The sequence below is a fragment of the Scyliorhinus canicula genome, chromosome 11 (genome assembly GCF_902713615.1).
Source record: "Scyliorhinus canicula chromosome 11, sScyCan1.1, whole genome shotgun sequence".
In the NCBI taxonomy this organism is placed as follows: domain Eukaryota; kingdom Metazoa; phylum Chordata; class Chondrichthyes; order Carcharhiniformes; family Scyliorhinidae; genus Scyliorhinus; species Scyliorhinus canicula.
In genome coordinates, this window is record NC_052156.1 from 34,370,173 (window position 1) to 34,383,098 (window position 12,926).

General features: G+C 48.6%; 1 protein-coding gene across 3 annotated transcripts in view; it reads right to left on the reverse strand.

The window, feature by feature from the left end:
* Positions 1–12,926, reverse strand: part of LOC119973996 (constitutive coactivator of PPAR-gamma-like protein 1 homolog) — a 167,822-nt gene that overhangs the window by 55,547 nt on the left and 99,349 nt on the right. For all 3 annotated transcript variants that reach the window (XM_038812752.1, XM_038812751.1, XM_038812753.1), the window contains exon 10: positions 8,998–9,172. In XM_038812752.1, coding sequence (XP_038668680.1) covers positions 8,998–9,172 — 175 coding nt within the window. The remainder of the gene's footprint in view (positions 1–8,997; positions 9,173–12,926) is intronic.

A 12,926-nucleotide genomic window follows, 5' to 3' on the forward strand; every position in this document is an offset into this window, starting at 1 on the left:
AGTATTACCTTCCCTAGGCACCCACACACCTTTTGTACTCAAAAAGCCCCCCATACGGGTGGGGAAGGACCAACAAAATCCACCTTGAGTGGGAACCACCAAATGTGTGACCACTCACTCCATGGCTGCCACCGGAAGTCCCTTTCAGTTCTAAATACCTTTATTTGACTACCTTCAGAGCAAATTCCCCCCAATTTCCACAAAATCTTATAGGTTTCAAAAAAAAACTATAAACAACATCCAGTAAGAATTACTACATCAGGCAGTTATATCACTTTGGGGTTGCTTCTGAGATAGAACAAAACAACTGGTTTTACAAGGCAGGCTTTCTTTACAGACAATTTGCTCCTATTCCTGCTGTTAGCAGATGTTTCAAAATAGCGTCCTTTACATAGGTTCAACTGCTTCAGATATACAGTATTTTCCCACTGATCTTCCCTTATCTGAATAAACCTCTTCAGAAGACAAACTTAATTTAATGACCTTCATTTCATGATTCCACCATTTAGAATGTAAATGCAAAGTTCACACCCTGCCTCCTCCTTTGGTCCTCTGACACCTTATTCTAATCCTGTATGTTCTAGTCCCCATTGCTACCAGCTTGCCTTCAGCAAACATCTGTTTGCAATATTGCTAGGCTCTTCAACGTACCAAAAACACTAGCTCCTTTAAGCTAACCAAACTGCCCAAACCTTTAAACAGCTTCAATTTTCCAATAGTTTTTAATATATAACCAGCAGAACACATTCCAACCTATTGGATTTCCCGGATATTTTCATGTCATCACGATCTTGCCTGACACTAGATTAAATGTTTTCCATTTCCTTAACTATTTATATGCTTCGAAGATCACTTCTTTGACATCATCTTTCCAAGTTACAAAGCCCAGGTTTCTCTCATCTTCCCTCATAACTTGCACTAGAAATCAAACTCTTTGCTCTTCCTGCAGAACTTGAATATCTTCCTTGTTTCTTGATAATCAGAACCACACATTGTACTCGAGGTACAGTCTGACCAGATCATTGTAGTTTGATTTTAGGTGGAGAATTTCTCAGATTTTGACTTTGTCTGCAATAACCTAAATATCTTTAGGCATTTTAGGATGTATTTAAACTATAAGCTGCTGGATGGAGATCAGTAGCATGCAGCCTGGGCCCCGGTATATTGAACCATGTATTTTTGGCTCACTATCTATCCATGGGTTCACTGGCATGTTTGGAGAGGGTAGAAACTAAATTGGCAAGGGGGTGGGTACCAGCATATAGAAATAAAAAATAATACGGTGCACAAAGTGAGTGTTGGACAGCTCAAAAAAGATACGGTCACCATGTTAAATAATAACAGACTTAGAAGGACTGAAAAATGCAAAGACAAGACTACAATCCATGAACGAAAACACAAAAATCCTCACAAATAAAGTTGGGGAGCTAAAAATAGCAGTACAAGAATATTATGAATAAGAACAACCAATATTAATAGGGAAACAGTATTCAACAAACTATTGGCCTTGAAAGCAGACAAGTCCCCAGGGCCTGAAGGCCTAAATCCTAGCGTGTTAAAGGAAGTGGCAGCGGAAAGAGTAGATCCGCTGGTTATAATATTCCAAAATTCCTTGGACACAGGAAAGGTGCCAATGGATTGAAAAAATGCTTATTCAAAAAGTGAGGCAGAAGGGGTGGGTGGGGCAGGTTTTTCACTCAGGATTGGACGCGAAGAACCGGGGGGTGGCGATCCTGGTGGGGAAGAGGGTGGCGTTCGAGGCGGCTGAGGTGGTGTCGGACAAGGAGGGCAGATATATTATGGTGAAGGGTAGGCTGCAGGGAGAGAAGGTGGTGCTGGTTAATGTATATGCCCCGAATTGGGATGATGCCGGCTTCATGAGGTGCTTGTTGGGCCGCATTCCGGACCTGGAGGCAGGGGGCCTGATCATGGGGGGAGACTTTAACACAGTGCTGGATCCTCCACTGGACCGGTCCAGTTCAAGGACGGGTAGGAGACCGGCGGCGGCCAGAGTGCTGAGGGGGTTTATGGACCAGATGGGAGGGGTGGATCCCTGGAGGTTTGGGAGGCCGAGAGCGTGGGTGTATTCCTTATTCTCCCATGTCCATAGGGTCTATACCCGAATAGATTTTTTCATCCTGAGCAGGGGATTGATCCCGAAGGTGCAGGATGCAGAGTATTCGGCAATAGCGATCTCAGACCATGCTCCGCACTGGGTTGATCTGGAGATGGGGGAGGCGCGGGACCAGCGCCCGCTCTGGCGCCTGGATGTGGGGCTGCTGGCTGATGAGGAGGTGTGTAGGAGGGTCCGGGGAAGTATTGAGGGGTATCTTGATACCAATGATACGGGGGAGGTCCGGGTGGGGATGGTCTGGGAGGCGCTGAAAGCAGTGATCCGGGGAGAGCTGATCTCCATCCGGGCCCATAGGGAAAGGAGGGAGAGGAAGGAGAGGAAGAGACTGGTGGGAGAGCTCCTGGATGTGGACAGGAGATACACGGAGGCACCGGAGGAGGGGTTGCTGGGGGAACGGCGCAGTTTGCAGGCCAAATTTGACTTGTTGACCACCAGAAAGGCGGAGACACAGTGGAGGAGGTCGCAGGGCACGGTATATGAGTATGGGGAGAAGGCGAGCAGGATGTTGGCGCATCAGCTCCGCAGGCGAGATGCGGCTAGGGAAATTGGTGGAGTGACGGATAGGGGTGGGAATGTAGTGCAGAAGGGGACAGAAGTAAATGGGGCCTTTAGGGACTTCTACGAGGAACTGTACCGGTCAAAACCTCCGATGGGGAGAGGGGGGATGGAGAGCTTCATGAACAGGCTATGGTTCCCAAGGGTTCAAGAGGAGCTGGTAGAGGGGCTGGGGGCGCCGATAGAGTTGGAGGAGCTAGTCGGGGGATTGGACAAATGCAGTCAGGTAAGGCGCCGGGGCCGGACGGGTTCCCGGTGGAATTTTATAAAAAGTTTGCAGATCTGGTGGGCCCCCTGTTGGTGCGAGCTTTCAATGAGGCATGGGAGGGGGGGGGGCTTTGCCCCCGACGATGTCGCGGGCACTGATCTCTCTGATCCTAAAGCGGGATAAGGACCCCTTGCAGTGTGGATCATACAGGCCTATCTCGCTCCTCAATGTTGACGCTAAGTTGCTGGCGAAGATCCTGGCCACCAGGATAGAGGACTGTGTGCCAGGGGTGATACATGAGGATCAGACAGGATTTGTCAAGGGACGGCAGCTCAACACGAATGTGCGGAGACTGCTAAATGTTATTATGATGCCGGCAGTGGAGGGGGAGGCGGAGATAGTGGTGGCGCTGGATGCGGAGAAAGCGTTTGATAGAGTTGAGTGGGGGTACCTGTGGGAGGTGCTGGAGCGGTTCGGATTCGGGGAGGGATTCATCAAATGGGTGAGGCTGCTCTACGCGGCTCCGATGGCGAGTGTAGTTACAAATGGAAGGAGATCGGAGTACTTTAGGCTCTACCGTGGGACCAGGCAGGGGTGCCCCCTGTCCCCCTTGCTCTTTGCACTGGCGATTGAACCTTTGGCTATGGCGTTGAGGGAGTCAGGGAGATGGAGGGGTCTGGTGCGGGGTGGGGAGGAACATCGTGTATCGCTGTATGCGGACGACCTGCTGTTGTATGTGGTGGATCCAGAAGGGGGAATGCCGGGGGTGATGGAGCTGTTAGCGGAATTTGGGGGCTTCTCGGGCTATAAGTTAAATTTAGGCAAGAGTGAGGTATTTTTAGTACACCCGGGTGATCAGGAGGGGGGAATTGGGAGACTCCCATTTAAGAGGGCAGTGAAGAGTTTCAGATACCTGGGGGTGCAGGTGGCCAGGAGTTGGGGGACTGTCCATAAGCTTAATTTTACCAGGCTGGTGGAGCAGATGGAAGAGGAATTTAAAAGGTGGGACATGGTGCCGCTATCGTTGGCGGGTAGAGTGCAGTCCGTCAAAATGACGGTTCTCCCGAGGTTCTTGTTCCTTTTTCAGTGTTTGCCCATCTTTATCCCTAGGGCCTTTTTTTAGAAGGGTTACGAGCAGCATCACGAGCTTTGTTTGGGCGCATGGGACCCCGAGGGTGAAGAGGATCTTCTTGGAGCGGGGTAGAGATGGGGGGGGGCTGGCGTTACCCAATCTCTCGGGGTATTATTGGGCGGCCAATGTGTCGATGGTGCGCAAGCGGGTAATGGAGGGGGAGGGGGCAGCATGGAAACGGATGGAGGGCGTCCTGTGGAGATACAAGCCTGGGGGCCCTGGTAACGGCGCCGTGGCCGCTCCCTCCTACGAGGTATACCACGAGTCCGGTGGTGGCGGCTACCCTCAAGATTTGGGGGCAGTGGAGACGACATAGGGGAGAAGTGGGGGGCTCGATGGAGGCTCCGTTAAGGGGGAACCATAGGTTCGTCCCCGGGAACATTGATGGGGGATTTCAGGGTTGGTACAGAGCGGGCATCAGGCAGCTGAGGGACCTGTTTATTGATGGGAGGTTTGCGAGCCTGGGGGAGTTGGAGGAGAAATTTGGGCTCCCCCCGGGGAACATGTTCAGGTATCTGCAGGTAAAGGCATTTGCTAGGCGGCAGGTGGATGGATTCCCTTCGCTTCCCGCGAGGGGGGTGAGCGACAGGGTGCTTTCGGGGGTCTGGGTCAGAGAGGGGAAGATATCTGATATCTACAAGGTTATGCAGGAGGCAGAGGAGGCGTCAGTAGAGGAGCTGAAAGCTAAGTGGGAGGGGGAACTGGGGGAACAGATCGAAGACGGGACATGGGCTGATGCCCTGGAGAGGGTTAATTCTTCCTCCTCGTGTGCGCGGCTTACCCTCATCCAATTCAAGGTGCTGCACCGGGCCCACATGACTGGGACAAGGATGAGTAGGTTCTTTGGGGGTGAAGACAGGTGTGTCAGGTGCTCGGGGAGTCCAGCGAACCATGCCCATATGTTCTGGGCATGCCCGGCGCTGGAGGAGTTCTGGAAGGGGGTGGCGAGGACAGTGTCGAGGGTGGTGGGATCCAGGGTCAAGCCAGGATGGGGACTCGTGATTTTTGGGGTTGGGGTGGAGCCGGGAGTGCAGGAGACGAAAGAGGCCGGTGTGCTGGCCTTTGCGTCCCTAGTAGCCCGGCGAAGGATCTTGCTACAATGGAAGGATGCGAGGACCCCAAGCGTGGAGACCTGGATCAATGACATGGCGGGTTTCATTAAGCTAGAGAAGGTCAAATTCGCCCTGAGAGGGTTGGTACAAGGGTTGTTTAGGCGGTGGCAACCTTTTCTCGACTTTCTGGCTCAACGATAGGGTACGGGGACAGTAGCAGCAGCAACCCGGGGGGGGGGGGGGGGGGGGGGGGGATGACTATGTTTGTTTATTTAATTTAAATTTATTTTGAAGTTCTTTTGTTGTTCATTGGGGTTGGGGGGGTGGGATACATGCGTCGATACGGTCTGGGGGTGGTACGGTTATTATGGGTTATTTTCGGCAGCACGGTGGCCTAGTGGTTAGCACAACCGCCTCACGGCGCTGAGGTCCCAGGTTCGATCCCGGCTCTGGGTCACTGTCCGTGTGGAGTTTGCACGTTCTCCCCGTGTCTGCGTGGGTTTCGCCCCCACAACCCAAAAATGTGCAGAGTAGGTGGATTGGCCACGCTAAATTGCCCCTTAATTGGAAAAAATAATTGGCTAATCTAAATTTAAAAAAAAAATTAACAAAATTATGGGTTATTTTGCATTTCATTGTTTGTCGTTATGTTTTATATTTTCTGTAAAAAAATTCCAATTAAAATTATATTTTTTTTAAAAAGTGAGGCAGAATGTAGGACATTACAGACCAGTTAGTGATTTTTTCATTATGAGTAGGGCGCTGATTGCGAGGGTGGAGGATGCTGAGTATTCGGCGATAGCCATTTCTGACCATGCCCCGCACTGGGTGGACCTCGAGCTGGGGGAGGAGAGAGACCAGCGCCCGTTTTGGCGCTTGGAGGTGGGGCTGCTGGCGGATGAGGAGGTGGGTGGGCGGGTTCGAGGATGTATCGAGAGGTACCTGGAGGCCAACGACAATGGGGAGGTCTGAGTGGGGACGGTCTGGGAGGCGCTGAAGGCAGTGGTTAGGGGGGAGTTGATCTCCATTCGAGCCCACAGGGGGAGAAGGGAGCAGAGAGTGAGGGAGAGACTGGTGGGGGAGATGGTGAGGGTGGACATGAGATACGCGGAGGCTCCGGAGGAGGGATTGCTGAGGGAGCGGCGTAGTCTCCAGGCTGAGTTCGACTTGCTGACCACCAGAAACGCGGAAGCTCAGTGGAGGAAGGCACAGGGAGTGGTGTATGAATATGGGGAGAAGGCGAGCAGGAAGCGGGATGCGGCCAGGGAGATTGGTGGAGTTAAGGATAGGGGAGGAAATGTGTTGCGCAGGGGGGTAGATATTAATGGGGTCTTCAGGGACTTTTATGAGGAACTGTATTGGTCCGAACCCCCAGCGGAGGAGGGGGAGATGGGGTGCTTTTTAGACCGGCTGAGATTCCCGAGGGTGGAGGAGGGACAGTTCGAGGGACTGGGGGTGCCGGTTGAGCTGGTCAAAGGGATAGGGAGCATGCAGTCGTGGAAGGCGCCGGTGCCGGATGGGTTCCCGGTCGAATTCTAGAAGATGTATGCAGACCTGTTGGGCCCCCTGTTGGTTAGGACCTTCAACGAGGCAAGGGAAGGGGGGGCTCTGCCTCCGACGATGTCTCGGGCACGGATTTCCTTGATCCTTAAGTGGAACAAGGATCCCCTGCAGTGTCGGTCATACAGGCCGATCTCACTCTTAAATGTAGATGCCAAGCTGTTGGTGAAGATTTTAGCCACGAGGATAGAGGACTGTGGCAGGTTATCCACCAGGATCAAACGGGGTTCATGATGGGGAGGCAGCTGAACACTAACATACGGAGGCTCTTGAATGTTATAATGATGCCGGCGGTAGAAGGGGCGGAGATAGTGGTAGCGTTTTACGCGGAGAAGGCCTTTGATAGGGTTGAGTGGGGGTACTTGTGGGAGGTGCTGGAAAGGTTCGGGTTTGGGGAGGGGTTTGTCAGGTGGGTCAGGCTGTTGTACGAGGCCCCGATGGTGAGCGTGGCCATGAATAGGAGGTCGGAGTATTTTCGGTTATACCGAGGGACGAGGCAGGGGTGTCCCTTGTCCCCCCTGCTTTTAGCGCTGGCAATTGAACCCCTGGCCATGGTGCTGAGGGAGTCGAGGAACTGGAGGGGGCTGGTGCGGGGTGGGGAGGAGCACAGAGTGTCGCTCTATGCGGATGACCTATAGTTGTATGTGGCGGACCCGGTGGGGGGGAATGCCGGAGGTGATGAGGATTCTCCGGGAATTTGGGGATTTCTTGGGGTACAAGCTCAACTTGGGGAAGAGCGAGCTGTTCGTTGTACACCCGGGGAACCAGGAGGGGGGATTGGTAGGCTCCCACTAAAAAGGGCAGAGAGGAGCTTCAGGTACTTGGGGGTCCATGTGGCCAGGAGCTGGGGGGCCTTGCATAAGCTTAACCTCACAAGGCTGGTGGAGCAAATGGAGGAGGAGTTTAAGAGATGAGACATGTTGCCGCTGTCTCTGGTGGGTAGGGAGCAAGATGACGGTGCTCCCGAGATTTCTGTTCCTGTTCCAGTGCCTTCCCATCCTTATACCGAAGGCCTTTTTCAGGCGGGTTAACAGGAGCATTACGGGGTTTGTGTGGGCGCACGGTACCCAGAGGGTGAGAAGGGTGTTCTTGGAGCGGGGCAGGGATAGGGGGGGGGGGCTGGCGCTGCCCAACCTCTGTGGGTATTATTGGGCTGCCAACGCAGTGATGGTGCGTAAGTGGGTAATGGACGGGGAAGAGGATGGAGATGGCGTCTTTTACATAAAATTTACAGTGCAGAAGGAGGCCCTTTGGGCTGAAGGGACGTGTATATTTGTTCTTTGTTAATGACGGGCGTTAATTTATTTCTTCTTTTTTGTATACATTGGGGGGGGGGTTTGTTCTTTCTGTTCTTAGTTTTTTCCGTTATTGATATTTTGTGAAAATTTGAATAAAAATTATTTTTAAAAAAATAAATTACAAACCAGTTAGTTCAACATCTGTTGTTGGGAAATTATTAGAATCCATTAAGGAAATAATATCAGGACATTTGGAATAATAAAATGCAATCCATCAGAGTCAGCATGGTTTTATGACGGGCAAATCATATTTGACTAATTTGCTAGGGTTCTTCGAAGATGTAAGAAACAAAGTGGATAATGGGGATCCTTTAGATGTAGTATATCTGGGCTTGGAAGGCATTAGATAAGGTGTGCACAGATGGTTAATACACGAGGTTAGATCATATGGGGTTGGAGATAATTTATTAGCTTGGATAAAAGACTTGCCAATGGACAGAAGATAGTTGAGGTTAAAGGCTCTTTCTCTGGATGGCAAGATGGAACTAGTGGGGTGCGACAGGGTTCAGTCCTTGGGCCCCAACTATTTACAATCCATATTACCAACTTGAATACAGAGATACAAGCTTCTATAGCCAAATTTGCAGATGACACTAAAATAGGTGGGACAATAATTTGTAACGAGAATGGATACTGGACAAATGGATATAGATAGGTTAGGTGAGTGGGCCGAAATGTGGCAGATGAAGGTTAACTTGGAGAAGTGTGAGGTCATCCATTTTGGTCGTATAAATGGAAAGGCAACTTATTATCGAAATGGAAGAGACTTCGGTGTGCTCCTGTGCAATGCGACTTGTCAACTAAAATAAACAATAAACATGTAATTCAGGTCATATGGTATTCAAAAAAATCTAATTTATGTTACACATTCTGATCATCTTCAATGCCCAACAAAACATTTTGCATTTCCAAATGCAGGTGACTTTAGTTTGGAATTCAGAAAGAACTCTTTGACCAGCATTTGCTTCATCAAGATAGCAGATTTTTTCAAAATATCAGTATAAATTTTACAATGTTATGCTATAAATTTCACAATGTAAAATATAAAATAAACTTACTTTCAGTAGGGAATCTATTTTTTCTTAGTGCAAGTCTTTCGGCTTTTTTCCTAGCCTCAGCTAGGCTAAAGAGGACTCCATATACACACTGCCGTATTGGCCTATACAGCAAAGCAGCAGGAGGCAAGTCTTTATTGGCTTCATCTTCAATGCTAATTGAGATCTTAATTTCACCCTATAATTAAAAAGAAAGTATTCATCGTTAGATACTGTAAACCATTTCCATTGTCTTTCCCTTTTATTCTTCCGTTTCCACCTCACTTGTACCCCATCAACCATTTTCTCTTGGCTCTGTATTTGTAGACTGTTACATTTCTAACTCCTTTCAGTTATTATGACAGGTTATTGACCTGGGACATTAAATTTGTATCTATTTATTGACTGCAGCTCCGCCTTCAACATCATAATCCCAGCCAAGCTCATAGCAAAGCTCCAAAACCTAGGACTTGGCTCCTCACTTGGCAACTGGATCCTCGACTTTCTGACCCAAAGACCACATTCAGTAAGAATAAACACCTCCTCCACAATAGTCCTCAATACCGGGGCCCCACAAGGCTGCGCACTTGCCCGTATTATACTCCCTGTACATACATGACTGCGTGGCAAAATTTGGTTCCAACTCCATCTACCAGTTCGCTGTCGACAAAACTATAGTGGGTTGGATCTCGACTAACGGCAAGTCACAATACAGGAGGGAGATAGAGAACTTAATAGAGTGATGCTCCGACAACAATCTATCTCTCAATGCCAGCAACACTAAAGAGCTAGTCACTGACTTCAGGAAGCAAAGTACTGTACGCACCCCTGTCTGCATCAACGGAGCAGAGGTGGAGATGGTTAACAGCTTCAAATTCCTAGACGTGCACATCACCAAAAATCTGTCTTGGTCCACCACGTTGACGCTACCACTAAGAAAGTACAACAGCGCCTATACTTCCTCAGGAAACTAAGGAAATTCGGCATGTCCACACTGACTCTTACCAACTTTTACAGATGCATCAGAGTAGCATCCTATCTGGTTGCATCACAGCCTGGTATGGCAACTGCTCGGCCCAAGACTGCAAGAAACTTCAAAGAGTCGTGAACACAGCCCAGTCCATCACACAAACCGGCCTCCCACCCATTGACTCTATCTACACCTCCCGCTGCCAGGAGAAAGCAGACAGTATAATCAAAGATCCCTCCCACCCGGCTTACTTACTCTTCCAACTTCTTCCATCGGGCAGGAGATACAAAAATCGGAGAACACTCACAAACAGATTCAAAAACAGCTTCTTCCCCGCTGTCATCAGACTCCTAAACAACTCACCTATGGACTGACCTGATTAATATTACACTCCTGTATGCTTCACCCGATGCCGGTGTCTATGTATTTACATTGTGGACCTTGTGTTGCCCTTTTATGCATTTTCATGTTATTTTATTTTAATGTACTAAATAATCTGTTTGAGCTTCTCTCAGAAAAATACTTTTTACTGTACCTCGGTACACGCGACAGTAAACAAATCCAATCCTATCCAATCCAATATTTTCAATATTCAAATAACATTACTATTGCACAATCCCTCAAGCTGTTCTGATGTGGCATAGAGTTATGCAGTGCAGAAAATGCCCTTCGGCCCATCGAGTCTGCATCGGCAATAACCTCGTACTAATCCTACTTATCAGAGCTTGTCCCATATCCTTAAACGTGATGGTGTTCCAAATGCTCACCCAAGTGCCTTTTAAATGTTGTGCGGTTTCCAGCCTCCACTATCCTGCCAGGCCGTGCATTCCAGATTCTCACCACCCTCATTTTTTTTTTCTCAAATCCCCTCAAAATCTCCTGCACCTCACCCTAAAACTATGCTCCCTTGATATTGACCACTTAACCAAGGGGAACAGCCGCTTCCTACTTAGCCTTTCCAAAGCCCTCAATCTTATACACCTCAATCATATCCCTCCACCCCCAGCCTTCTCTGCTCTAAAGAAAAACAATCATGCATATCCAGTCTCTCTTGATAGCTCAGATGCTCCATCGCTGGTCACATCCTGGTGAATCTCCTCTGTACCCCATCCACTGCAATCATATCCTTTTGATTAGTACAGTGACCAGAACTGCACACAGTACTCCAGCTGCGGCCTAACCAATATTCTGCACAGCTCCATCATAACCACTGTGCTCTTATATTCTATGTCACGACTGATAAAAGCAAGTGTCCCAAATGCCTTCTTAACTACCCTATTCACCTGTTCTGCCGCTGACAGGGATTTCTGAACAATTACCCCAAGATCCATCTGTTCCTCTGAGTTATTCATGTGGTTATTCATGTGGAGATTGTACTCCACAATGGCATCAGATAGAATATTTCAGGCTTTTAATCCACCAACAAAAAAATAATGGCTGTTTATCTCCAAGTCAAGACTTGGAAGTCAGTGTTCCTGATAGTGGAGGTCCCGGCTCAGGGAGATGCTGTTGGCTTGGTGAGTCACTCCACTACGTAACATTTGATAATGTCTTTGAAAGAAACCAGTTATCTTCACAGAGCATGGCTTCAAAGGACTTCAATGCCACCACAATTTGATGGCTTCAACTACCCTCTCAAATCGGAGAGCAAGCCACTCAGTTGCATCAAACCACTACAAATGTTTAGATTAAAACAGGGCAGAACATCTAGCATCGACCTAGGCATCAAATTTGGATGTACCTAACTAACAACTGATGATGTGTCAAATATTTGCAGAGTTGTAGTACCACAGGTTATGCAATAGCCTCACGTAGGTACAATTCTGTGAACATGACAGTCAGTCAATGTCCCAGATTCCTTCAGCATCACCTGTGGTTATATCTTCTCTCACCAGCAGGGAGTTACAATCAGGAGGGAGTGGTCCTTGAAGTCCTCAACATCGACTATGGACTCCATAAAGGCTCATAACATCATGCCAAACATGGACAAGGGAAAGCTCTCACTGCCCTCCCTCAGTTGATAAATCAGTACTCCATCATGTTTAACCCTGGAAGAAGCATTGAGGGTAGCAAGGGCACAGGAGGAACTCTGGGTGGGGAGCCTCGCTAAGCAGCATCAGGAGTGGTTTGCTAGCACCACGATAGCCAAGTCCACAAGGCCACAATTGCCAAACTAGGTATGCATCAAGTAATAATAATAATCAGCTTTATTATTGTCACAAGTAGGCTTACATTAACACTGCAATGAAGTTACTGTGAAAAGCTCCTAGTCACCACATTCTGGCACCTGTTTGGGTACATAAGAGTGAGAATTCAGAAAGTCCAATTCACCCAACAGCATGTCTTTTGGGACTTGTGGGAGGAAACTGGAGCACCCAGAGGAAACCCACGTAGACACGGGGAGAACGTGTAGACTCCGCACCGACAGTGACCCAAGCTGGGAATCGAACCTGGGACCCTAGCGCTGTGAAGAAACAGTGCTAATCACTGTGCGTCCATGTCGCCCTATGTGTTAAGGTTCTTGCTCTTGGCCTTGCCAATCTGTCTGGCACATACACCTCCTTTTCAGGAAATATTGGTTGGCGTGATAACCACTCAGTCCTCGTGGAGGCTAAGTTCCACCTTTATCTCTGTATTTTCCTCTAGCTCTACAATCTACTAAGAAAAGTGCTCCTTGAAGACTGGCATTGTGAGCGCCAATGATTACTCTATCACTGCCAACCACACCTTCAGCTGCCAAGGCCCGAAGCCCTGGATTCTCTCCCTAGATTGCTCCTCCACTCTATGCTCTTTCTTCCCTCAAGGCACACCTTAAAATCTACATCTTTCAACAAACATTTGATTATTTTCTCCAATATCCTATGTCAAATGTTGCTTGATAACACTCCTATTAAGTTAATTGGTACATTATACCATATTAAAGGAATTTATAAATAAAAGTAGTTCTTGTTCACTATGAGGACACCCTTCACCATGTCATGCG